Source organism: Oryzias latipes, chromosome 2 (genome assembly GCF_053564925.1).
Source record: "Oryzias latipes strain Hd-rR chromosome 2, Olatipes_Hd-rR_3.1".
In the NCBI taxonomy this organism is placed as follows: Eukaryota; Metazoa; Chordata; class Actinopteri; order Beloniformes; family Adrianichthyidae; genus Oryzias; species Oryzias latipes.
The window spans coordinates 42,579,543-42,604,981 of NC_136238.1; the positions used below are offsets into that span (position 1 = coordinate 42,579,543).

The 25,439-nt window shown below is 44.4% G+C and overlaps 1 protein-coding gene across 3 annotated transcripts; it reads left to right on the forward strand.

The window, feature by feature from the left end:
• Positions 1-600: 600 nt before the first annotated feature.
• sonb (SON DNA and RNA binding protein b) lies at positions 601-21,510 on the forward strand. Of its 3 annotated transcripts, none has more exons than XM_023961478.2 (21): positions 601-753; positions 1,215-1,409; positions 1,527-1,561; positions 2,888-3,069; positions 3,839-4,005; positions 4,084-4,241; positions 4,605-4,881; positions 5,140-5,318; positions 9,485-9,637; positions 9,718-9,896; positions 11,377-11,505; positions 11,588-11,674; positions 13,050-13,259; positions 16,000-16,110; positions 17,080-17,190; positions 17,288-17,404; positions 18,869-19,016; positions 19,087-19,155; positions 19,572-19,687; positions 20,523-20,624; positions 20,950-21,510. In XM_023961478.2, exons 1-21 carry the CDS (start codon positions 671-673, stop codon positions 21,025-21,027), a joined length of 2,886 nt encoding a protein of 961 aa, XP_023817246.1. In that variant the 5' UTR covers positions 601-670; the 3' UTR covers positions 21,028-21,510. The 3 variants fall into 3 exon arrangements, with proteins under 3 accessions (XP_023817246.1, XP_023817250.1, XP_023817247.1); XM_023961479.2 differs by having other exon boundaries at positions 608-753; positions 1,218-1,409; XM_023961482.2 differs by lacking the exon at positions 17,080-17,190.
• The last annotated feature ends 3,929 nt before the right edge of the window (positions 21,511-25,439 follow it).

The following is a 25,439-nucleotide window of genomic DNA, read 5'->3' on the forward strand; positions in this document are numbered from 1 at the left end:
CTGGTTGAAACCCGACACCATACCATCAGTGTTACACAAACTTATCACTCACATGAATCAGTAGGTAAATCTATATATATTTTTCTAAGGGTAAATCTGTTAACTTTTTATTTATTGTTGACTTATTATTTATTATCATTGACTTATTATTGATTAATTGTTTTCATTTTTTATTATAATTGACTTATTTATATATTTTTATTTATTATGATTGACTTAGTATTGACTTATTGTTGGTGTTTTATAAATAATTTAAATTACATATCAAAGTGGTCTAAAACTTCTACATGTTTAAAAATTAATTTTAAAATTCTTTGTTATAATTTTTATTTGTAAGAAGTCCTGCAATTATGCATTTTTCATTAAAGTTTGAGCTTTTAAGGCTGCCGGTTTCTCTTATATATATTTATATATATGTAAAAATATATAGAAATAGAAATATATATGAATTATATAAAAGCTACTTAGATGCCACCAAAAGCTATAGAAATCATTGTCATGTGGGCGCCATCGACCTCACCAAGATGGCTTCACACTCCGCCACCGTCCGCCAGGCTTTCCAAGCGGGCGTGTCTCCTCTTGTGATATAACTCAATGGAACGGACGTCTCTGAGGTCAGAGAGCGTTCTTGTTTCCGCCCGGACATTTTAAAAGTGACGCACACAAAACCATGGCGGCCAACATAGAGCAAATCTTCCAGGATTTTATTTTGAAAAAGATCAGAGAAATTGAGGATCAAAGCGAAGACCCCGCGTACGTCACTTTTGTCTTTACCCGTTCGAGCTTTAGGATCAAGCGTTTGGAACGGAACTGCGCATGCTCGCTGCCGCTAACAGGCTTCAGCCGAGAAGCTAGCTGTAGCGGCATGTTTACTCTTTCAAAGCGACCCCGGTGCCGTTAAGCGATGTCCGGACCGGTTCGATCAAGTTTGGACCCGCGGAAAGATGCAGAAAAACCAGACATGATATTTAAGAAAAATATAGCCCCAAAGTGCAAATAAAACCATATGTATTATTTCTAAATGAGGGAGACAGCAGTACTATTTTATGCTAGCATGATGGGTAGTTCTAACAATGATTAGCCTTTATTCCGGTATAGATGCAATCATGAACACTGATTTGATCTGCTGATTGGATGCTGGAGCAGCTCCATCCCTTTGGAGGATGCTCTCCTCTTCATCCTGTTCATCTGAGGTTCTCCTTTTCTGTGTCCAGCAGCGGTACAGAAGAGGGCAACAGGGGCGACGGCGAAGGGGCCAAGGCCGACGGGGCCCCCCTGGCCCCAGAGCAGCAGAGTTCCCCCCCAAAGAAACAGAAGAAGCACAAGAAACACAGGAGCAAGAAAAAGAAGAAGAAGAACCGGGGGGAGCGGAGCAGTTCAGAGTCTGGAACCGACCCGGAGAGGAACAGGTGCGGTTCCAAACTGAAAGGTTCCTTTCTGGACCATCGTCCCGTTTTTCTGAACGGTTGACGTCTGAGTTCTCCGTGGTCGTTGGGACATTAAACTGCAGTTTCCTTTTTTCACAGGAAACTGACATCGTCGTCTGAAAAAAAGGAAGCAGGTAGGAAACCATCATGAAACGTTGTTACGGAAACACCTGAAGGGTTTCCCTTCTTTTGACTTCTGGAAGAACGAATGAAACCTAAACGTGAAGCCCAGTCCAAACGTCAGATTTGATCAGTTTTCTGTCTGTTTTATACCAAAGCTAGTTTAGTGAATGAAACTTTCAGCAAAGATTTCATTTCAACTTCAGTTTGTTCTTTCACCTTCTTTCATGTTCTGTCACATCATTTTACATGCTTTTATATTCTATTTCTTGTGTTCTTTTGTATGCTTTCTTGTGCGTTCTTGTCCGGTCACGTTCTTTCCTGTTCTCTCACTTACTGGTCCTTTTTTCCCCATTTATTTTCTTTCATGTTCTGTCATGTGCCTTCACATTATTTCACCCTCCTTTCACGTTCTTACAAGTTCTTTAATGTGCTATCAAGTTCTATCATGTTCTTTCAGTGTTTCACATTCTTTTATTTCCTTTGTTTTCTTTCAAGTTCTCTCACTTTCTTTTATGTCCTTTCCTGTTCTTTTGTTCTTTCACGTGCTTTTGTATTGTCTCACATTATTTTACGTGCCTTCCTTTTTTCTGTCAGATTCTTTCCTGTTCTTTTAAGTTCTTTTACATTCTTTCATATTCTTTCATGTTCTTTTACGTCTCCATCCTGTTCTTTTACGTTCTTTTATGTTATTACCTATTCTTTTTACATTCTTTCATGTTCTTTCATGTTTTTTCTTTCCATTTCTTTCATGTTCTTTTACATTATTTTACGTTCTCTCCTGTTGTTTTACATTCTTTTCACATTCTTTCATGTTCTTTTATGTTCTTTAACGTTCTTTAACATTTTTTCATCTTATTTCATGTTTTTTCTTTCCGTTTCTTTCATGTTCCTTTACGTTCTTTCCTGTTCTTTTACATTCTTTTCACATTCTTTCATGTTCTTTAATGTTCTTTAACGTTCTTTAACATTTTTTCATCTTATTTCATGTTTTTTCTTTCCGTTTCTTTCATGTTCTTTTACGTTCTTTCCTGTTCTTTTGTTTCTTTAGAAAGCCCCTTCAGCCTTTAAATTAAGCTCTGGTTTAAGTTTGTGTACCGTTTCAGAATCTGTGGGCGGTTTCCACTCAAACAGTTTCATGCTCTGAACATCAGGATCTGGTTTTGGGTAAAAACCAGACCCTCTGGATCCCATCCAGCTGGATGGTATTAGAATGGTTCCGATGCTTTTTATTTCTGTCAAAGCTGAAAGAGCGTCGTTTGTTGGCGGGTGGAGATTGTTCTTTAGACCCGCTTGTGGGCGGGGTCTCGGCCATAATACCTTCCCCTCTCTCTGTCCAGGTGAGGATCATGGCGGCAAGTCTTCACGCCGCAAGCAGCACTCCACGCGGAAGAAGAAGAAGAAAAAGAAGAGAGGCAGCGACAGCTCGTCTGATTCCGATTCTGAATTGGCGCTGAAGCAGGAGGCTTTTGAAAAAGGGCGGAGTTTAGCAGTGGCGCTGCCTGATATAATCCCTAAACAGGTAAAACTGCAGAGTCCCAGCTTTTAGTTACAGGTTCCATTAGTGGTTCAGAAATCCACACAGACGGAAACTGAAAGAAAAACAGGATTCACTTGCTTTGGACGGTTAAGCCTGAGATGTTTGTTTGATTTTTAGACGCTCCAATTTCAGCGACATGGATCGTCATCAAAGAATCGTAAAATTGTTCCGCTTTAACCTGACAGCCAAAAGTGGACGGATGGCGTTTTCACAACTTTTTTAGCATCGGGCAAAAGACGCAAACGGTTACTAGCTAACTTTAACCAAACTCTCCAAATCAACCGGATTCATTCGGCTTTTCGGTTGAGTAAACGTATGCAGCTAACAAAAACAGCCGCGGTTCATTTTTCAGATTTGAAGTCTTTCAGCAGTAGCAGAGAGAGAAGTAAGCTCCGCCCCTTTGTGGTATCAGTAAGCGGGGTCATGTGTTTGAGTCGCATGGGAGCTTAAAGGTGCAAACAAAGAGTAAAAAAGAAGTGTTGATGCCACCGTGCCCCATCTGAGGAGCCAAACATTCCTGTGAAGTGTCGTCCCAGACGCACAGAGATTTCTTCACTTTCTTTCATCTAGTGTTCTTTAATGGTTGTTTTGGGTTGGAGAACCTCCACTTACCTCTGATAGACTTTCATAAAAGGATGTCGTTGAAGTCCTGGAAGGCAATCAGAGTCCGGACTAACATCCCTGGTGTTCTTTGAAGGAACCAGAACCAAGCCAAAATCTCCCAACGGAAGAAATGTTTGGTTTCTTTCAGGATAGCTTCAGCAAAGGCAAACGGAGCGAGGAACGCGTTGGGCGGAGCTCCCGTTCTCCAGCCAGCATCTGTCCTCAGGTCCTGTCCTGCTCCCGGAAAAGGACTCCAGAGCCTCGGTCCAGAAGTGGCTCCCGGTCCGGGCCAGAGTGTCACCTGACCGGCTCTAGGTGAGCGTGGAGACCGCCCTCTTTTGGATCTGAGCGATCCAACTGCGTTTCATGCTCTCTGCCTCCACCTACCTCCAGCTCCTCTGAGAAGAGGAAGGAACAGGACCTCCAGGGTTCCTCCGCGAGCCTCGAGCAGCTCCCGCCTGCTCACGAGAACGCCAAAGGAGCAGAAGAGGAGGGTTCTGGGAGGAGAACCGCAGAGCTGCCGGCGGTGGAGAAAGAAACAGAAAAGCAAGGTGGGACTCGCAGTGTATGACTTACGCGGTCACATGACTCTCCTGTTCTTTTACGTTCTTTCTTGTTCTTTCACCTTCTTTCATTTTCTTTCACATTCTTTCCTGTTCTTTTACATTCTTTTTCTGTTCTTTCATGGTTTTTTTACATTTTTCCCCCATTTATTTCCTGTTCTTTCACCTTCTTTCCTGTTCTTCTACGTTCTTTCCTGTTCTTTCACATTTGTGCGGTCACATGACTTATGTGGTCACATGACTCATTAACCATTACAAGCCTTGAGAACATCCTAAATGAGAAGTTGAGTCCAACATGGCGGTTAGAGAAACTGTTTAAGGGGGAATTTGTGTCTCCTTCTTGGTGGTCAGACTCAGAACGGGCTCCTGAGCCAGAGGCCCTTCAGTCCAGACCGCCTGAGAGCTCCAGGTCCAGTTCTAGCGCCGCCAAGCGTCAAACCAAGAAGAGGAGGAACCGGTCTCCACAGAGGAGCAGCGAAGGAGGAACTTCAAAGAGGCACAAAAAATCCAGGTCGCCCCGCAGAGGGAGCAGGAAGAGATCCAAGAGGAGGTCCAGATCCAGGAGTCCATCTGTCAGGAGGAGGTCCAGATCCAAGAGTCCATCAGGGAAAAGGAGGTCCAGATCCAGGTAGTAGAGGAAACAGTTGCTCACTTCTTCTGTTTCCTGATCTTTGATTATTTTCATACCAGGAATAGATTTGATTTAACATCAGTACTTCATGTTATAGTACAGTATGTTGTTTATTTGTCCTAAATTCTAAAAAAGAAAAAAAAACATTTGTCCAGACCTGGACAGGTCCTAGATGGCCTTTGGCCTGTCCTGGACAGGTTCTACACCCACGTTTCCCATCATTTCAGTGACTTGACCCCCTCGATGTGTGAGCAGGTCAGCGGAACGGAGGCGGCGTTCGCGCTCACGCAGTCGGCGGAGGGTCGGCTATAGCCAGAGGGACCGCTGGAAACGCGAGCCGAGTCGCTCCCCCGTGGTCATCCTCCGGAGAAACAGGTCCCCTGCGCACAAGGAACGGAGTTGCAGCAAGAGCCCCAAGCGGATCAGTGAGCTGGGTCAGAACCTCTCGAAGTTTTCTGAGCTGTTTGAAGGCCACTCCCACATCCAAGGGCATATTTAACACAAAAGATTTTAAAAAGTTTGCTGTTGGTAAACGCAGGAATACTGCAGAAGGATTTCCATAATAACGACTGTCGAAGGATTTGATCGTCTTAATTTTTCTGTCAAAGATTTTATTGCTTTTATCATTTCATAGCTCTGCTCAGCGTCTTTAGTACTAATATAAATCAGACATTTGATTAATTTTCATATAAAACAAATGCTTCTTTTATGAAAGTGAGACTATTAATTAATAGAAGCGTTTGATTTAGATGTAGAAAAATCCTCTATCGGTTTATCTTTGACGGACTAAAACCTTCCTTTTTAGATTGCATGACAGATCAAAGGGCAGACCACAGGACAGATCAAAGGGCAGACCACTGGACAGATCAAAGGGCAGACCACAGGACAGATCAAAGGGCAGACCACGGGACAGATCAAAGGGCAGACCACTGGACAGATCAAAGGGCAGACCACTGGACAGATCAAAGGGCAGACCACAGGACAGATCAAAGGGCAGACCGCAGGGCTGACCACAGGACAGATCAAAGGGCAGACCACAGTACAGATCAAAGGGCAGACCACGGTACAGATCAAAGGGCAGACCACGGGACAGATCAAAGGGCAGACCACAGGACAGATCAAAGGGCAGGCCACAGGATAGATCAAAGGGCAGACTACAGGACAGACCACAGGACAGATCAAAGGGCAGACCACTAGACAGATCAAAGGGCAGACTACAGGACAGATCAAAGGGCAGACCACAGGCAGATCAAAGGGCAGACCACAGGACAGATCAAAGGGCAGCCCGCAGGATAGATCAAAGGGCAGACCACAGGACAGATCACGGGGCAGACCACAGGACAGATCAAAGGGCAGACCGCAGGACAGATCAAAGGGCAGACCACAGGACAGATCAAAGGGCAGATCAAAGGGCAGACCACAGGACAGATCAAAGGGCAGACCGCAGGACAGATCAAAGGGCAGACCGCAGGACAGATCAAAGGGCAGACCACAGGACAGATCAAAGGGCAGACCACAGGACAGATCAAAGGGCAGACCACTGGACAGATCAAAGGGCAGACCGCAGGACAGATCAAAGGGCAGACCGCACGACAGATCAAAGGGCAGACCACAGGACAGATCAAAGGGCAGACCACAGGACAGATCAAAGGGCAGACCACAGGCAGATCAAAGGGCAGACCACAGGACAGATCAAAGGGCAGACCGCAGGACAGATCAAAGGGCAGACCACAGGCAGATCAAAGGGCAGACTACAGGACAGATCAAAGGGCAGACCACATGACAGATCAAAGGGCAAATCAAAGGGCAGACCGCAGGGCTGACCACAGGACAGATCAAAGGGCAGGCCACAGGATAGATCAAAGGGCAGACTACAGGACAGATCAAAGGGCAGACCGCAGGGCTGACCACAGGATAGATCAAAGGGCAGACCACGGGACAGATCAAAGGGCAGACCACAGGACAGATCAAAGGGCAGACCACAGGCAGATCAAAGGGCAGACCACAGGACAGATCTAAGGGCAGACTACAGGACATATCAAAGGGCATACTACAGGACAGATCAAAGGGCAGACGCCTGGACAGATCAAAGGACAGACCACTGGACAGATAAAAGGGCAGACCACAAGAAAAAACAAAGGGCAGACCACAGTACAGATCAAAGGGCAGACCGCAGGGCTGACCACAGGATAGATCAAAGGGCAGACCACGGGACAGATCAAAGGGCAGACCACGGGACAGATCAAAGGGCAGACCACAGGACAGATCACGGGGCAGGCCACAGGACAGATCAAAGGGCAGACCACAGGCAGATCAAAGGGCAGACTACAGGACAGATCAAAGGGCAGACCACATGACAGATCAAAGGGCAAATCAAAGGGCAGACCGCAGGGCTGACCACAGGACAGATCAAAGGGCAGACCACGGTACAGATCAAAGGGCAGACCACGGGACAGATCAAAGGGCAGACCACGGGACAGATCAAAGGGCAGACCACAGGACAGATCTAAGGGCAGACTACAGGACATATCAAAGGGCATACTACAGGACAGATCAAAGGGCAGACGCCTGGACAGATCAAAGGACAGACCACTGGACAGATAAAAGGGCAGACCACAAGAAAAAACAAAGGGCAGACCACAGGACAGATCTAAGGGCAGACTACAGGACATATCAAAGGGCATACTACAGGACAGATCAAAGGGCAGACGCCTGGACAGATCAAAGGACAGACCACTGGACAGATAAAAGGGCAGACCACAAGAAAAAACAAAGGGCAGACCACAGTACAGATCAAAGGGCAGACCGCAGGGCTGACCACAGGATAGATCAAAGGGCAGACCACGGGACAGATCAAAGGGCAGACCACGGGACAGATCAAAGGGCAGACCACAGGACAGATCACGGGGCAGGCCACAGGACAGATCAAAGGGCAGACCACAGGCAGATCAAAGGGCAGACTACAGGACAGATCAAAGGGCAGACCACATGACAGATCAAAGGGCAAATCAAAGGGCAGACCGCAGGGCTGACCACAGGACAGATCAAAGGGCAGACCACGGTACAGATCAAAGGGCAGACCACGGGACAGATCAAAGGGCAGACCACGGGACAGATCAAAGGGCAGACCACAGGACAGATCTAAGGGCAGACTACAGGACATATCAAAGGGCATACTACAGGACAGATCAAAGGGCAGACGCCTGGACAGATCAAAGGACAGACCACTGGACAGATAAAAGGGCAGACCACAAGAAAAAACAAAGGGCAGACCACAGTACAGATCAAATGGCAGACCGCAGGGCTGACCACAGGATAGATCAAAGGGCAGACCACGGGACAGATCAAAGGGCAGACCACGGGACAGATCAAAGGGCAGACCACTGGACAGATCAAAGGGCAGACTACAGGACAGATCAAAGGGCAGACCACAGGACAGATCAAAGGGCAGACCACAGGACAGATCAAAGGGCAGACCACTGGACAGATCAAAGGGCAGACCACTGGACAGATCAAAGGGCAGACTACAGGACAGATCAAAGGGCAGACCACAGGACAGATCAAAGGGCAGACCACTGGACAGATCAAAGGGCAGACTACAGGACAGATCAAAGGGCAGACCACGGGACAGATCAAAGGGCAGACCACTGGACAGATCAAAGGGCAGACCACTGGACAGATCAAAGGGCAGACTACAGGACAGATCAAAGGGCAGACCACAGGACAGATCAAAGGGCAGACCACAGGACAGATCAAAGGGCAGACTACAGGACAGATCAAAGGGCAGACCACATGACAGATCAAAGGGCAAATCAAAGGGCAGACCGGTCTGACCACAGGACAGATCAAAGGGCAGACCACGGTACAGATCAAAGGGCAGACCACGGGACAGATCAAAGGGCCGACCACAGGACAGATCAAAGGGCAGACTACAGGACAGATCAAAGGGCAGACCACAGGACAGATCAAAGGGCAGACCGCAGGGCTGACCAAAGTCCTTTTAAATGTTTGCGAAGAGAGAGAAAAAACATTTTAAATATCTACATAAACCCAAATTTAACATACAAGTGAAGGAAAACTGCAGTCTTTACAATCAAATTCGGTCAATCTACACACTCGAGGGTGAAGCTGGTTGCTACGGCAACAGAGAGACTATTATGCTGTACAACGAATGCAGAGCTGTCAATTTTCCAAAAATTGCCTTCCTGGGAAATTTGTATTTATGCCATTCACGAGGCCAATGAAATGTATAAAAAAAAGAAAAAAGTGGCATAAACAGGATATTGGTTTGTTGAGGAATACAAACTGTTTTTATTAAAACTTGAACTCAGCAGGAAATGTGTTGGAAAGGGGAATTTTAATATCAGGCTACATGAACTGCTTTTATGTGGGTTAGCTTTGAAAAACAAACAGGGAAGGTTCTACTGATGTCTATCTAGAACTTTCTAACAAGGATTTAATGAAACCAGACCTTCTGTGACGTCATGTTCAGAGGAGTAACACGTCTTCTCCATGTCAGAATTTTCCACATTCGTTGTTTGGATAGAATTTCATCCATTTCCATTTTAAACTCACGATGTTTGTGTTTCTGCTTCCCCAGATAAGGAGCAGTTGTTAGAAATTGCTAAAGCCAACGCCGCCGCCATGTGTGTGAAGGCCGGGATGCCGGTCCCCGCCAGCCTGAGGACCACGGCGCTCCCTCTGACTCTGCCCAGCGTGGCCATGAACGCCGCCATGGCCAGCATGACGGCAGGTACCCGCCTCCTTCGCCTCCTTCGCTTCTTTAACAGCGCTCCCACCTGACCATCTGACCTGCTCTGTTGTCTCCTGAAGCCACGGTGACGGCCGCCCTGTCCAACATGGGGACGCTGTCGTCCCTGCTGTCGCTGCAGTCCATCGCCAACAGGCCGCAGATGTTGGGGCCGGGCCAGTGCGCCGCCGCCGCTTTGGAGGAGGCAAAGAAGAAAGTGGCAAAGCAGGCGAACACCCTAAGCATCAAGGAGTTTACAGACGTAAGAATGACCAAGAAAACCGACACTTTTATCCATTGAATGGATGAAAAGCGTCAATTCCTGTCCGGCAAAGCGACTTCTTGTCCCACTCCGATCATCTATGGATCTATTTTGGTCCTTTAGGATTTTACCATTTTTAGCCAACCTCTGCCAACACGTCGTTTTCTGGGCGGGACTACTGTTGCTGAGAGCTCTCTGTTTACACACTTTACAGCTTGTCCTCTACCATTAGGAAAATCCCACGAGAACACGTTAAAAATGCCAAAAACTAAAGCTGCACGATGACAGCGATCTGTGATGTCAGTGATCAGTATTGCGATCAAAATGTAACTTGCGATACATCGACACGAAAAACAGAAAACAATTCAGTCAACAAGTCATTCGCCAAATGACTCTCGTCTACGAGTCATCGGGAAGGGCGATCAAATGATTGGTCAAATGCGTAAAGGGATCCACTTGATTAGCTTCTTACTTCAATCTACCATGTGATTGTTTAGCATGTGTGTAAACCTGTAAGGTAACCATTTATCGCAGTTTACGCCGTCTTTTGCTAAACATGCATCGCACAGGCTGGTGTTGTGATGAAGTTAAATCTGCGATTTATTGTGTCAATCTACCAAAAAACACAATTTTCATCATACTGGGTCCTTAAAAGGACAAAAGAGAAGGAAACTCACGTTCACACCAGCCAGGTGACTTTGCACAAGCTAAAAAGGACGCCATCCCTACGTCACGACCAAATCCAAGTCCCCGATTGATCAAAGTTCATTCTGCTTTAACTCTCAATGTGCCAAGCGTTTCGTACGTAAAAACTTGTGTAGCTACGTGGGAACACCAGAGCTTCAAACGCAGAAGCCCGACGTAGACCTAGAGGTGGTTGTAGGCGGGGTCACGAGTCTGGTGAAATACACAAAGCGGGAGTGTTGCGTTCCTGCTGCAGTCCGAGTTCCTGCAAAAGTCGCAGAATCTGAACTTTGGTTTGTGCTCCAATCCCCACCTTGGTGGTAAAAATGAACTGCTTCACCAGCGGAACGGCTTTGCCACGTTTTTATTTGGTGAGCTAGGGAACACTGAAAAAATTGAAGATATTTGACTTCCTTAGTGGTTTGGGAGTCTTATCTAGATTTGTTCCATCAGGAACCAGGCTAGGAACAAAAGACAAAGTAGGAATAAAAACGTTTTTACTTTCTCCTAATTAAGTGATAAATAAAGGACTTTGGGGCTCATTTCTAAGCCCTGATCTGGTTTTGGAGCAAAGAGACTGAAGCAAAACCAGGAAGTGGCGCAGAAGCCAGCAGGCAGAAACTCAACAGATCCGACTGTTTCCGGTTGCTCCTATAAGTGCTGCTGTCAGAGGAATGAACGGCGAGGACGACTGCGAAAAAGCTTTTCTGTTGGTCCATTTTTTAAATGTAATTCTGGCAGACGACCCTCTTTTTCATCAGAGGTTGAATCTCGTCTTTTTGTTATCTGTTTGCAGAAATGCAGGATGATCGTGGACAGCTCCGGGGAGCTGCCGGTCGCGGTGCCCCACGTCTCTGACGAAGAGGACGAAACCAAACCTCTGGCAGCAATTCGAGAGCAAAAAGTCATCAACATCAACATTAACGTAACGTCCAGCAGAAGCACGCCAAGTGTGTTATTTTAGTGTTTTGACTTGAATACCTTAGTTTTTTCCCCTCTACCTTCAGAACGCCACACTTCGTCCTACGGTACGCAGCGATGCAGGAATGGCCAAAGAGTTCCCGGTGTCTTCAGGGTCCCAACATCGAAAGAAGGTTTGGATAAACATTTGGTGTCTCCGGTCATGCTTGGCTGATAGCTGGAAAAATGGGGGAGCGGGGTTTCTGACTTCCTTCAATGATGATGGGAACACCATCACATCATCTGCAAAGTTGGTAACAACTCCTTGAGCCGGCCTACGATCCTGCTTGGGGAAAAAAGTGGCGACGCCCACAACATTTGTGGCAATAATTGATCGTCACTCCAGAGTGAACGCAAACGATCCAACCAAACAGACAAACACGCTAACCCAGGAATGGGCAACTCCAGGCTTGGAGGGCCAGAGTTACCCACATTACACTTAAACGGTGAGATCGGATTATGCACTTTGACAAATTCCTAGTCATTGTGGGATGGAATCTGCCTCACAACCAAGGATTTTTACTCAAATTCAGTCATGGAAGGTGGATTTTAGCTTCGTTTATTTACATCCATGAGGTTTAGGGGTGGATTTAACCCTTGTGCTATCCTATGGGGTCAAGATGACCATTGATGAGTTCTTCCTACCATGACAAAGGTGGATAAAGGTGGAAAGATTTCATGTAATCCATGGACACCAGTGAAGATCACAAATCATTGAAGAAAAAAGCAGCGCACGGTCTAGATGACCCAACTCCCAATGTTAAAGTGCCTAGGATAGCACAAGGGTTAAGCTAACAACCTAGCAACACATGTGTTTCAAACTGCAGGTGTTGGACGCCTGTGGCTGTTTTTTTGGGACATAAATCAGTTGCTTCAAGAGGCGTTCCACTAACAGCAGAAGCTTAGAAGGTTTACTCACAGTTGAAGTGGCTGCAGGACTGAAACTGTCCAGCAGGGGGCAGATTTTAGCTTAGTTTTCTCCTGCAGGGGAGCGGTGAAAGAAACCATTGGACTGAATCCTTTCAAGTTTTGGATTTGGAACCATACAATTCCATTGAAACGTATTCTTTTCCGGCACATATTGGTCTGTTTGTCTCTGACAAAAACAGAAACAACCATTTATTTACCTTCAATGTGTAGATAAATCAATGAATTTCATTCTATAAAAATGGTCAAGAAAAAACAGCTATAGGTTTAGGCCATGCTTCTATTATGAAATATTTTTGAATTTTCCTGCTTTTATTTTTTAAATTCGGGAGTTTTAAACCTTAGTGAGAAGTGACAATGTTGTCTGTGGTGAAAACTCGTGACTGTAGGGTTTGACTCTGCAGGACTTTATTTTGAAGGGATGGCTTTTCCTGCTGGAATGAGGACTTTTCTTTCCAGTTGGGGCATAAAACGACCAGTGTCTCCCCATTTTTTTAGCTGAAACTTGTTTGATGAAACTTTAAAATCTGATCGAACCCCCTACTCGTCGTTTAGAGACCATTTTTGCTCTTCTCCTACCAGGAGGGGGACGGGCTGAGCGCCTATGGAGAGTGGGTTGAAGTGGAGCGAAAGACCGAAAAAGCCACAGCTGCCCCCAAAAAGCCCCCGGGAAATGTTCCACCGGTGAAGTCCTCCTCAACGCCGGGAGATCCGGCCGCCGTGCCACCGGACGCCGAGCAGGCAGCAAGAAGCGTGGAGAGCGACAGCGTGTTTCCTGAGATACCTGCACAGGTGAGCCGAAAAAACGAATGACCCACCTCATCTGGGAAAATGAGCAGGAGCCTCAAATCCACTCGTCTTTGAGGATCTTTAACGCAGAGATTAAAACCCCTAATGATGGTCTGCCGAAGTCCAGATTAAGGGTTTGACATTTGTGGTTCAAACTGAGGAAAAGTGGAACCGACGTCAACCAAAAATACAAACCGAACAAATCTACTGCTGCAGCTACAGGGAACAAAAAGATCAGGAGATGAAGAAAAGAAGAACCAGATCAGTCCAAAGTAAAATAATCTGTGGGATTATTGCAAACATCTGTAAAGAAAACGCTTAAATGTACAGATGTAGTGAAACATCCAAACGTCATTTTTGGTCGACGTTTGTGCTCCGATGGGATGGCAGCCAATTCCATTCTCTAAAAGGCCGTGTCCCACTGCCGGCGCGTTGGTTTTGAGCGTTTTTGCGCTAAGAAATGTCGGCCTTTCGTGATCCATCTTCGATAACTCGTAGGTGTTAATGGCGTTTGTCATTCCTCGATGTACACAGATGTCCGTCGAGGGTTTCAGCCCAACGGGTCTATACATGAATTTGGTATAAAGCTGTTCAGAATTTTTGGTCGGTTGACAATTACGCAGTTTACGTGTATTTTACGTAGTTTATACACAATTGTTACGTAAATTTTACACAATTTAGTGTTTTTTTGTTTGTTTTTTGCGAGATGCATACATTAATTTGTGTTTTTCCACGACCCTTCTAGGTATGTGTAACGGACCTTTGAACCACTGATGTATAACTTTGATATCACGTCTACGGCGCGCATATCAGGCTCAAATTATCATCCTGTCTGCAGTTTTATTAAAAAGTTCCTTCATTATGGATGTGTGTTATACCTGCTTCTAATATTTCAAGACTTAAATGAAACCAGAGAGTAGTTTCTGGTGAGCGTATTGACGTTTGCCAACCCATAACTGAACATTTGATACAAAAAAAAATTACTAAAATGTATTTCTTGCATTTGTGAATAACCTTTAGTAATAAAATGTGGTTAGAAATCATAGCTTTAAACTGTTGTTACTAGCTTAGCACCTAGTTAGCTAAAAAAAGACATTGATTTAAAAAAAAATGTTGCTAAAAGTTGAAGCTAATCACTTAAAACGATTCAATTGGGCTTAAGTGTTTGCTAAAACTAGCTTAATGATAAACTAGAAAAATGAAAAGTTAGATATATTAAAAAGGAATGTTGCTAAAAGTTGGAGCTAGTCACTTAAAATTGTTACATTTGACTAAAATGGTTGCTAAAACTAGCTTAATGGTAAAAATGAATAAATCTGGCTAAAGTGGTAGCTAAAACTAGCTTAATGGTAAAAATGAATAAATCTGGCTAAAGTGGTAGCTAAAACTAGCTTAATGGTAAAAATGAATAAATCTGGCTAAAGTGGTAGCTAAAACTAGCTTAATGGTAAAAATGAATAAATCTGGCTAAAGTGGTAGCTAAAACTAGCTTAATGGTAAAAATGAATAAATCTGGCTAAAGTGGTAGCTAAAACTAGCTTAATGGTAAAAATGAATAAATCTGGCTAAAGTGGTAGCTAAAACTAGCTTAATGGTAAACTAGAAAAATGAAAAGTTGATATTAAAAAAAGAAATGGTGCTAAAAGTTGAAGCTAGTCAACTAAAACGATCACATTTGGCCAGAATGGTCGCTAAAACTAGCTCAATGGTGAACTACAAAAATGAAATTGACGTAAAAAAAACATTTTATTTCCTGCTTTTCTTAAAAGTTTATCATCATTCAAAATTGATCAAATTTGACTAAAGTAGTTGCTAAAACCGTTTAGTTCCTAGCTTTAGCTAACAAAGAGTTGATATTTTAATGTTGTCATGCTCATCAATAGGATGAAGGTGCACCAAAGTTATAATGGTAGAAAATAGTATCTTTGACTTTCCTCCCTTTTTTAATTGAAGTAAATCTGCATGTTGCATGGCAACATTTTATTTTGAAAGGAACTTGTATTTGCTGCTGTTAAGAGTAAAATAAAAAAGTTATAAATAGGAAAAATGTAACATTGATATACTATTGTACATATTTCAAAGCCACATTTTCTAAATGAATGGCTTAATGGTCACATAAACATGAATTAAGTTTAATTTTCTCAACAGTAACGCTTTTTACTCTAGCTGGGTTTTGGTCCGTAAGAAACTGACCTAAATGGCTCTTTTAACGTGAAAGTTTGCAGACCCCTGAACTTAACAGGAAGTCACTTTTTTGTTGCTGACCTGCACAAATAAGGCTTTAAAAGTGCTGACTGTTGGTTCTTGTCAAATTCCTGACAATTTAAAATAAACGTTTTTAATTCCTGAAGTCATAGTCTAAAATGCCCCCACCCCCCGCCCCCTTATTTTTTGTTGCATTTTTTGCATTTAAACAATTTGGAGGACCTAACTTCTATGGAACAGGGATGAGTTTATGATTTGTGTGGTTTGACTCGTCGCCTCACCGGAACATTTTCCGTCCTCTGGAGGACCCCGGGTGACGGGAGCCCCCGCCCGCTCCCCTCAGCCGGCATTCTCCCCTCCAGCATGGAAACCACACAAACAAATGATTAGTATTCTCCTCCAACACTGGATTATCACACACACAAGAAATCTGAGCGATTTATGGAAGCAGCTTGAAGTATGACAGCCTGACCTTTAGTTTTTCCTCACTCAAATGACTGGCATCCCCCCACCCCCCACCCCCACCATCCTTCTGCAGCCAGTCGACATCACTCAGGCTGTAGCCGAGAGGATAAAGGCTCAGAAGAGGCTGGCCGAGAACCCCAACGACATCAGCGCCATGTGCATGCTGAGCCGGGCTCAGGAGCAGGTAGGACACTCCCACCCGCCCAGGCGCTGGAGGCGCACCTGTGTTTTCTCTCTTTTTAGTTTTTGCATCTGCAGCCAGAGTTCCAGAAACGTTAGACACACAGAGGGTCTACCGGACTATACTCAAGTCGCTACTGGAAATTCTGAAACGTTTTACTCTGATGCAAGTTTACGTCACATTAGCCGATAATATTTTCAGAATAAAACGCAGATCACAGATGAAGTGTTTAAACTAAAACACGTGAATTCCCTACATTAGCTTATTTAAGCAGATCAAAGCAGAGAAAAAATGTGCAAAATCCCAAACTCTGTAGAGTAGAACTTCATCAAAGGATTCTGAGAAATTGAAGAAATCCCTGTATGTCAGGAACAGAGCTAAAGATTTTGTCGCTTATGCTATCCAAATCCTACGTGTTCAAACACAACATGCTGCGATAGTTGTGCATAAATAACTATCATGTGACCACCAGAGTTATTCTAAGGTCGCTGACACCACGACCTTCAGGTATTTCTGATACCTAAAAGTGTTTTACAGTGTCGTCCGCTCCCCTCTATATGTGATGCGTTTATGGTCACATTCTGGTCCACAGTTCGACTAAAGCTACGTTCACACCGCGCTGCGTTCAAGCCATTGCTTCCAGTGAAAAGTCTGTGTAAATGCGAGTTTTGCGTTCAGAACTCTTGCGTATTTATGAAAGTTTTGTACGAACACTTTCAGGCTTTACGTACTAAACATTAAACCAGGTTGAACTTTGACCAATCGGGAACTCGGACTTGGTCGTGACGGTTGCACGGCAACCTTTTTCGTTCACGGAAGCGCTGACCGAAGATATTAATAATTGCGATTTGTACCCAAACGCAAGTCTTTGTTCGGGTAGTCTACGTTTTGCATTCCGTCTACGTCGGAATGCAAAAAGCTTGGCGGTTTGCACCTCTTGGACATTTCACGCCAAGCCTCTTCCAACTGTAGGCGGCGGACGTGCGCTGGTATCAGGCAGCGACGGTTCAGTGCCAAAGTCAACTGCTAAACGCGCGTCGCACGCCCGGTGTGACGGTAGCAGATCAGAAAAGTCAATCTCAGGTCAGTAAACGGTGAGAAATGTGAGGTTTCAGTTAAGCCTTGCGGTAATCAGGACGTCTGGGTCTGCACATGCTCAGATTGAGTTGTGTTCTGACAGATGGATGCATGGGCCCAATCCAGCAGCGTTCCGGGTCTCTTCACCGGATCCACGGGGGCCCAGGTCCTCAGCTCTGAGGAGCTGTCCAGCAGTGGACCTCAGGCGTGGCTGAAGAAGGTAAAGACGTCGCCGCGCGCCTGAGTAACCCTCCGTGTTCTCTGCTTTTCATTCTTCACACTTTCATTCTTGCATGTGTAATGACCTCGGTTCTGGATGGCCGCTTTATAAGTCTGTACTGAACTCTCACTCACGCTATTCTCCTTGGAGGCGGGGCTTTAGTCAGCCGGATTAAAGGTTGTTGGACCTTCAGAGGGCAGCAGCGATATGAGCAGAGATGAAAGGATGGACCACCTCAGCAGCCATATTGTCTTCACGAAGCCAGTAGATCCTTTTTCTAGATGATCCAGTAAAGGACAACTTAACTGGATCTTCTATAAGCATCAGTGGTTCTTGAGTTCTGGGCTTCAAAACATGCGATTCAGGAAGACATCACGACATCTACGACCTCCTACTTGTTGGTTAAAGTAAGGGCCTGAAAGGCCAGCAGAGGAATTACAGACCATCCTGGTCGGGACGGCACCTCTTTGAAGACTGGAGGAAGGATGGAGCAGGACCCGCTCCCTGATGCTTGGCAGTCCCCCTTCTGGCCAGATTCTCTGCAGTGTTGTAAAACCACTGGCATAAAGGTTCTGGTTGGTTGTCTGGAGATTTGGCTTGTGAAATGGACCACGTTGGAGCCGCTTTCTCAACTAGATGGAGCTCGGTCTCTGGTGCTGGGCTTGTGGGCCCTCCCCCCTTTGCCTCAGGGGGGTGGTCCCCCATTACCTCAGGTTTCTCAACCCTTAGTGAGTTTCTGAATGTGGACCTCTTCTATCAGTCTTAGACATTAAGATGGAGGTTAGTCCCTGGTTGTGGGCCTTCCCCTCTCAGGCTCAAGTGTTTTAGGGTGGCGAGCCTTTCCTTGTGTATCGTCTGGAGACCTGGCCTTTGATCTGGATTATTTTAATCCGCTGGGGTAACATCTCTCAACCCATTGGGGTTGTGGGCCCTCCCTTTTTGCATCAAAGGGGCGGTCCCCCATTGTCTCAGAGGCTTCTGACCCCTTTGGGGTGTCTGAGTGTGAAGTTTTTTTTCTGGACTTTCAAAAAAAGATTCTGACCAGAGCAGAAGAACCACAGGAGGGGTTGGACCTAAATTCCTGTCCTGACAGAAGAAGGAACTGTCTTCTCAGACTCAGACTCCCGCAGAGGAGTAAGGATTTTGGCAGGGATCCGTCTCACCACCCTGTGGATTTAGGTTCCTCTGCCATGAGAACCCGCAGCGGTTCTCCACAGTTCCCATCTTTGTCTGAGCTGCTCTCCCATGACGACGCCGCTGCGGCCACCTCCTCTTCTTGGACTCTTCAGATGACATTAATGCTGCTCCCTGAACAACCAGAGACACCTGTTGCCATGGTGACGCATCAGATCAACAGCTGGAAGCAGCAAAAGCTCAAAAGCTCTCCTGGATTCAAAGTGAAAATATCAAAAAACGGTGTCTTGTTTGTTTTTACGTCTGTTTTCTCCTGCCGGCGCCGTTCAGGACCAGTTCCTCCGGGCCGCGCCGGTGTCTGGCGGCGTGGGCGAGTTCCTGATGAGGAAGATGGGCTGGAAAACCGGAGAGGGTCTGGGAAGGAACCGCGAGGGCACCGTGGACCCGATCGTCATTGACTTCAAGGTGGACCGGAAAGGTCAGAGCCGGCGAACGGGCGGCGTCGCTTTGTCTGTACCGCCAAAATAAAAGCTTTTTTCCTGTTTCAGGTCTGGTTGCTGAAGGAGAGAAACCTCAGAAGCAGACGGGGGGGCTGGTGGTTACCAAGGACCTGATGGGTAACAAAAACACAATCATCCATCGGTTAGACTGAACCAAAACAGTTTTCCTGTAATCCTATTGGTTAATAAAAACAGTTACGGTCACATGACCTCACTAACAGATGGATATAAATAAAGTTTTTTATTGGTTTCAGACCTTTTTGGTCATGGACTGAGTCTTCCCAAAAAACTGGAATTGGAATGAAATGGTACAACCCAAAAAAACATAAAAATAAAAATAAATAAAAATAAGGCAAAGTTTTAACCTTTGGATCACAGCAGAGCAAAGAGCATCTCAGCATCTGCTCTGGGTTTTTAAAGGGGCACTGTGGGGGGGGGGGGGGGCTTCAGCCAGGGTTTGGACTGTACCATGTGACTGGGGGGGGGGGGCTTCATCCCTTCTTTCCCGCTCACTCTGCCGTTGTGTTTTCTAGGGAAGCATCCGGTGTCGGCTCTCATCGAGTTGTGTAACAAACGGAGAATCGTGCAGCCGGACTTCGTCTTGGTTCACCACAGCGGGCCGGACCACCGCAAGAACTTCCTGTTCAAGGTGGGACCTTCTGACGGCAAAGAACAATTTCAGTTATTTATGCATACGTTCAGCATTTTGGCGGGACCCTTTCCTGCTCAAAATGCAAATTATTCCCACAATTCGTTTTTATGGTTTCACTTTTTTAGCTACTTTTGTAATATTTGACTTTCAAAATAAAAGCTCTCAATTCAGATCATCTAAAATAAAAGGAAGGAAAACTAAATCAATCCAATAAACAAATTCACGAAAAGATAATTAGTGCCAATTTAACCGTAAACATTTTTCTAGTGAATGTAGAAGCAACAGTGACGGCCCCACACCATCACACTACTACCTCCATGTTTGACTGTTCTTTTGAAGATTCTGTTGTCTTAAACGAACAGGAAGTGACTCTTTTTATTTCTGTACATTATGAAAATAAAAAAATGGTAAATTAATACAAAATAAACACAACAAAAAGTGAACCCGAAGTGAAAGAAAGTTTAAAAAATGTGTACTTAAAGAAAAATAATTAAAGAATAAAAGGATAATGAATAAAAAGAAAAGAAACATTAATTAAAAAAAGAAAGAAGATGGAATCAAATTCAAACTTTCTGTAGATTTTTTTCCTATAAAATAAATAAAATTCTAAGAACCTGAACCTAAAAACGTTTAAATTTAACTTTTAAGAAAATAAAGTATGTCATAAATGTCATAAAAAGAAATTCTAAATATTTTTTTAAAAAATAAAATATAAAGAAACTGAACCTAAATAAAAAAATAATAATAATTTCCACTTATAGTAAATTGGATCAAAGTCAAAGAATCTGAAGTAAAATCTTCATTTGCTGTGAACCTCGTTTGACCCTCTCAGGTCACCGTAGACGGCGTGGACTTCCAGCCTCAGACTGCCAGTCCCAACAAGAAGCACGCCAAGGCCATGGCCGCCACCGTGGCCCTGCAGGCTCTGGGCGAGGTAAGGACCCCCCAGGAGATTTTCAAAATAAAAGCCAACAGAAAAAAGTGCTCTTTTCTCCTGTGGTGGTAGCTGCGTTTTCTGTGGTGAGTCTCTTTCTGACAAGGCGCTGAACGGATCGGGTTGTGGGTTCGATGACCTAAAGTCATGGGTGCTGAGAGGAAGGCGTGTTTGTTTTCCTCACCTGCTGCTCTTTTCTAAAACGGATCCAACAAACACGTTTTTTTCAAAGAACATCACAAACGGAACCGTTTCTGGTTCTGCGAGCTTCAAGCACTTCCTGTCTCTGAGAACCCAATCTAAGCGTTTCCTGTCGTCCTCCAAGGTGTCCGCCGATGGACCGGGACTCTACACCGGCCCGGTCTTCACCGCCGCCTCCACCGGTCCGCTCTTCTCCACGTAATCATGGTGGCGAGGAGGGCGCGGCTCGGTTCTCTGGGTTCTGCGGGGGAGGGCGGAGCCACACATTCCCCATCACCCTTGTTTAGCTTTAGATCCATGAACGTGTGGAGAAGCAGCGGTTCTGACCAACAGGGGGCAGAGCTGAGCTGACCCAGAACTTCAGTGGACGCTGGGTTCTGATGGGCGTCTGCCAAGCCGAGCCGGATCCGTCCCGTGACCCAGAACCCTCAGCGGTTCAGGAGATTTTCAGGAACTCTAGAGAGAGCTGAAAAACCCCTCAGAACCTGGATTTGGTTTCGCCGTTCTAGACAGAAACTTTCTGTGGAGGAGATCATGCTGCCAGAGGACGCCGTTCAGGCGGTACATCGTCCCGTTTGTCCAGGCTCCGCCCACTGACCGGAGAGATCCCAGTGAAGGTTGTTTGTTCATATCAGTGTAAAAACTTTATTCAAAGACAAATAAAGATTCTATTTATGTAAAACAAGCGAGTTTTTTTTCCAATTCAACCATTACAACAAGAAAAGTAAATAAAGAAACTTTTTTGGTAGAAACTGTTATCGTTACACGAATTGTCTCCCCTTTTTTTAAGTTTACATGTTTTTATTTTATTTTAGTAGAAGTATGAAAAGTTTAAGAGTCTGATTTAGAAAATAAAAGCTCCCACTTCCTCCTTTTCAATAAAATAAAATACAATTCAAACAATCAGAAGTTATTTTTGATCAAATATTAACAGAAGGTGAACTTAAGATAAAATAGTTAAAAAAAATGTAATACCTAGTTTAAATGAAATAAAGTAACATTTAAATCATCTGAATTTCAATTTTTGAAAATAAAACTCAAACATTCTGAAGTGAATTTTTATAGAATTAAAAAGAAATCCAATAAACTGAACCTAAAAAATGTTCAAGTTTAAATGATTTTTACTTAAACCTTTTAGAAAAAAAATAATTAAAATTCAAACAATAAATAAATAAACATCTCTAAATGATTTTAAAAGAGAAAGAGTTGGATGATGGATGGATCTGTGTTTCTGACAGCCCTGCTCCACATGTACCTGGAACCAGCTGGTAGAACCTCAACGTCGTTCCTCCTCCTGGTTCCATTTCAGGTTGTTGGATGTTTTGAAACGGAGAACTTAGAAAGAATGAAACTATAAAACCAAAAATGAAGGAACTGTGGTCAAATAGACAATAACTAGATTATAGACAAATAGACAATAACTAACAGAAATGAGGACTGTTGGAGGTTTTCAAAAAGACCTGAAGACAGGAAGTACCTGAAAAAGAATTGGTTGTTCCAGAAGGTTCTGACTGAGGAAACGTTCTACAGACCAGACCGGAGGGTTTCTGAAGCAACTAAGAGGAGGGACTTCCTTAAAAATTAATACCAACTCATCAAATTACCCGCCGCAGCGTTTCATCCATTTCTGCTCGTCTATGGACTCTCGTTGTTTTGACTCGCTTGGATTTTAGGACTATTTATGGTTTATGATCTTCTGTACAGCAGCATGTTGATGAAAAAGGTTCTACAAAGAAAAGGATTGATTGATGGCCCAGAAATGCTAAGACATTTCTCGAACGATTGAACAGATGTAATTTCGTACTTATGTTTTTATCCTTTGATGTTGCGCTGAAATTGTCCTTTGTCCAGTTAGCGCTAACGCTCTACTTTTGTCAACTTTGACATTGGATTTTTTTTACTTAGCAATCCTGTTTAATTACTTTTTTTCTCCTACTTTTGTTATTTTTGTTGACTTTTATTTTCTTAGCTCTGTTAACACGTTTATATTTTGCTAGCTGTTAGCAAAATAAGGAATCATCAAAATGTATCTGTACATGTGAGGGTGAATGGCGTTCGAAGTGTGCGTCACTACTTTTTAACGCACGCCGTGGAAGCCTGAACCGTCCGACGCGTTAAAAGGTAATAACGCACACTTTGAAGGCCATTAACCCGCTTATCCCGTGGTCACTTACAAAATAAATACATATGAACCAGATTTTAGTCCTTAATTCTTGTTTTTTTCTGATTTGGATTGCTTTTCTCACAAAAAGCGGAGTATTTGTTATGTGATGTGAACAAATAGTCCAATATATTTATGCTGATCTTTCCGATAGTTTGAATAAAGCATCAGCTCAGAGAGAAAGTTCACCTCTTACCGTTTGTTTTTGTGCAGATAATGAAGCTAAAGGTTGTTTTAAAGAAGCCGGCGCAGTGATACAAAACATTTAAGCTAGGTGACCGGAACTTCTTTTTTCACCGTGCGGTTACCAGGTTTTAACGCACACCCAGGAGCCAATCAGAATCGAGCATTCGCCCGGACCGTGGTATAAATGCAGAATAATTTATTGTTTGCAATAAAAAAACAATTTACACCAACCTTTATACTAAACTGCACATCAAAATGTACATTTTTGAGGAGAAAAAAAACTTTTTGAAGGGTCCCCTTGTGGGCTTGGGCCCCCTCGCTTCTGCAGAGGTAAATTCCGGCCCTGGTTGGAGGGGAGTTTCGATTCCCAGCAGATAAATCCAAACATTTCTTTGAGCTCATATTGTGACTAAGTGAGAGAAACTGGCTAAACGAACTCCCTTTTTCCCACAACTCCTCCTCCGGCATCGTCCACATCTCAGCCGTCCAGTCGACCACATTCTTCCAAAGCAAACGCTTCAAAGCTCTTCAGTTCCAGTTCATGTGTGTGTTTTTTGAAGTGGTGGAGTTATGTAACGACTGCACCTCCACCATTATGAAGTGAAGTGGAAGGATTTTGACTCGGCCATTATGCTCTCTACCAACCAGGCACACAGAAAATAGCCCTGGAGAGCGCGCTTCCACGCTCTGGCAGTGCTGGAGTGCTTCTGTGGCATCGGGGTCATTTCTATAACGGGCCCTTCCCACCATCGGAGGCTGGAACCATGTGAGCGTGAAAGGAGCCTGTGGTCTGCGTGGCTGATGGTTGATACCTTCCTTCTCGGTCACGGTTTCAGCAGAGTAAACAGCACAACGGCATTATGGGAGATTTTGATAAACAGACGTTACAGTTAGCAAAAGGTGGGGTGGAGAAAACTAAGGGAGATTTTTTTCCAAATAAAAGGTTTCGTGGACACCCCATGACCAGCAGATGAGATCAGGCAGCCTAAAGTGCGCCACAAAACCAACCAATCATAAACCAGGAAGCCTCATCTGCTGCTATTTCCATCCGGTTCCACCAGGTGTACCAGGTAGTCCTAATCCAGGAGGATCGTACCAATAAACCCAACTTGTTCAAATGTACCGCATTAAGTTTTGGCCATTTGACGTCTGAACTGAAGCACAATTGAAAACTGGAACCAGGTCGTCTCATTGTTCATTTGTCTGTCCCGTTCAGGTTGGCTCCTGGATGCTCCGCCCCCTTTCTGTCGTTCTCCGCGGAGCTGTTCCAGCTGCCCGCCCCTTCGATGACGTGTTGAACCCTTTAACACCAGAGCTTTAGATACGGTGTTGACGTTCTTTGAATTATCGCAACTCTTTTACCATTTACGCAATAAATGGAATTCTGGCGGTAGCTGATCCAGAGAAAAGCAGCTTTGCACTGATAGATGACACCGAACAGTAGTGTAGTGTTTACGAAAATCAACGGAAATCAGCTGATTCTGTTGTTCTTCGATATATCGGTACGAAGTGGAAATCAGCTTTTTCTCCATGTCCCAATCAGCAGATTCACGTTGATTGCGTAAAAGATCAAAGACTTCCAATAGGTCAAAGAGCGTGTCTTACAAATGCTACCTTCACGGAAACGCGCGTTCAGGCGACCTCTTCCAATGAAAGGTCTACATAAACTCGCGTGTCAGTGCTTTTTGGACTCCTGCGTTCAAACTGTCGCGTTCACATGTCCTTATGCAAGATTTATGTCAGTTTTTCATTCGAACAAATGTGAGACCATCGAATCCGCCTCGAAAGTTAACTTTGACCAACCATTTGTCGCAAAAGAGCTGTGAAAGAAAACGCCTGGAGCTGAAGATTTGTGAGATTTGCACCGCTTGAACGTTTCGCCTCTTGTAAACGTTGAGTACATGCGCAAGTACACTCAAAAAAATAAGTCATTGGATGAACTCAATTTAATTGTGGGCAGGATTTCCATCCAATAAATATGAGTAGCCCCACCTCAAAGAAAATTCTTCCATGTAATCAAAATGTAATTGGGTTAGTCGAACTCAATTTTATCAAGAAAGGCAAAAAGAAGTCATCTGCTGACTGATCCGCAGAGGTAACAAATTTGTGGCCATTTACAGGTGCCAGTATCCCTTGTGCTATCTTAGATGACCCCCCCTTCCATTGACGTGTTCTCCCTACCATGACAAAGGTGGATAAAGGTGGAAAGATTTCATGTAATTCATGGACACCAGTGAAGATCACAAATCATTGAAGAAAAAAGGTTC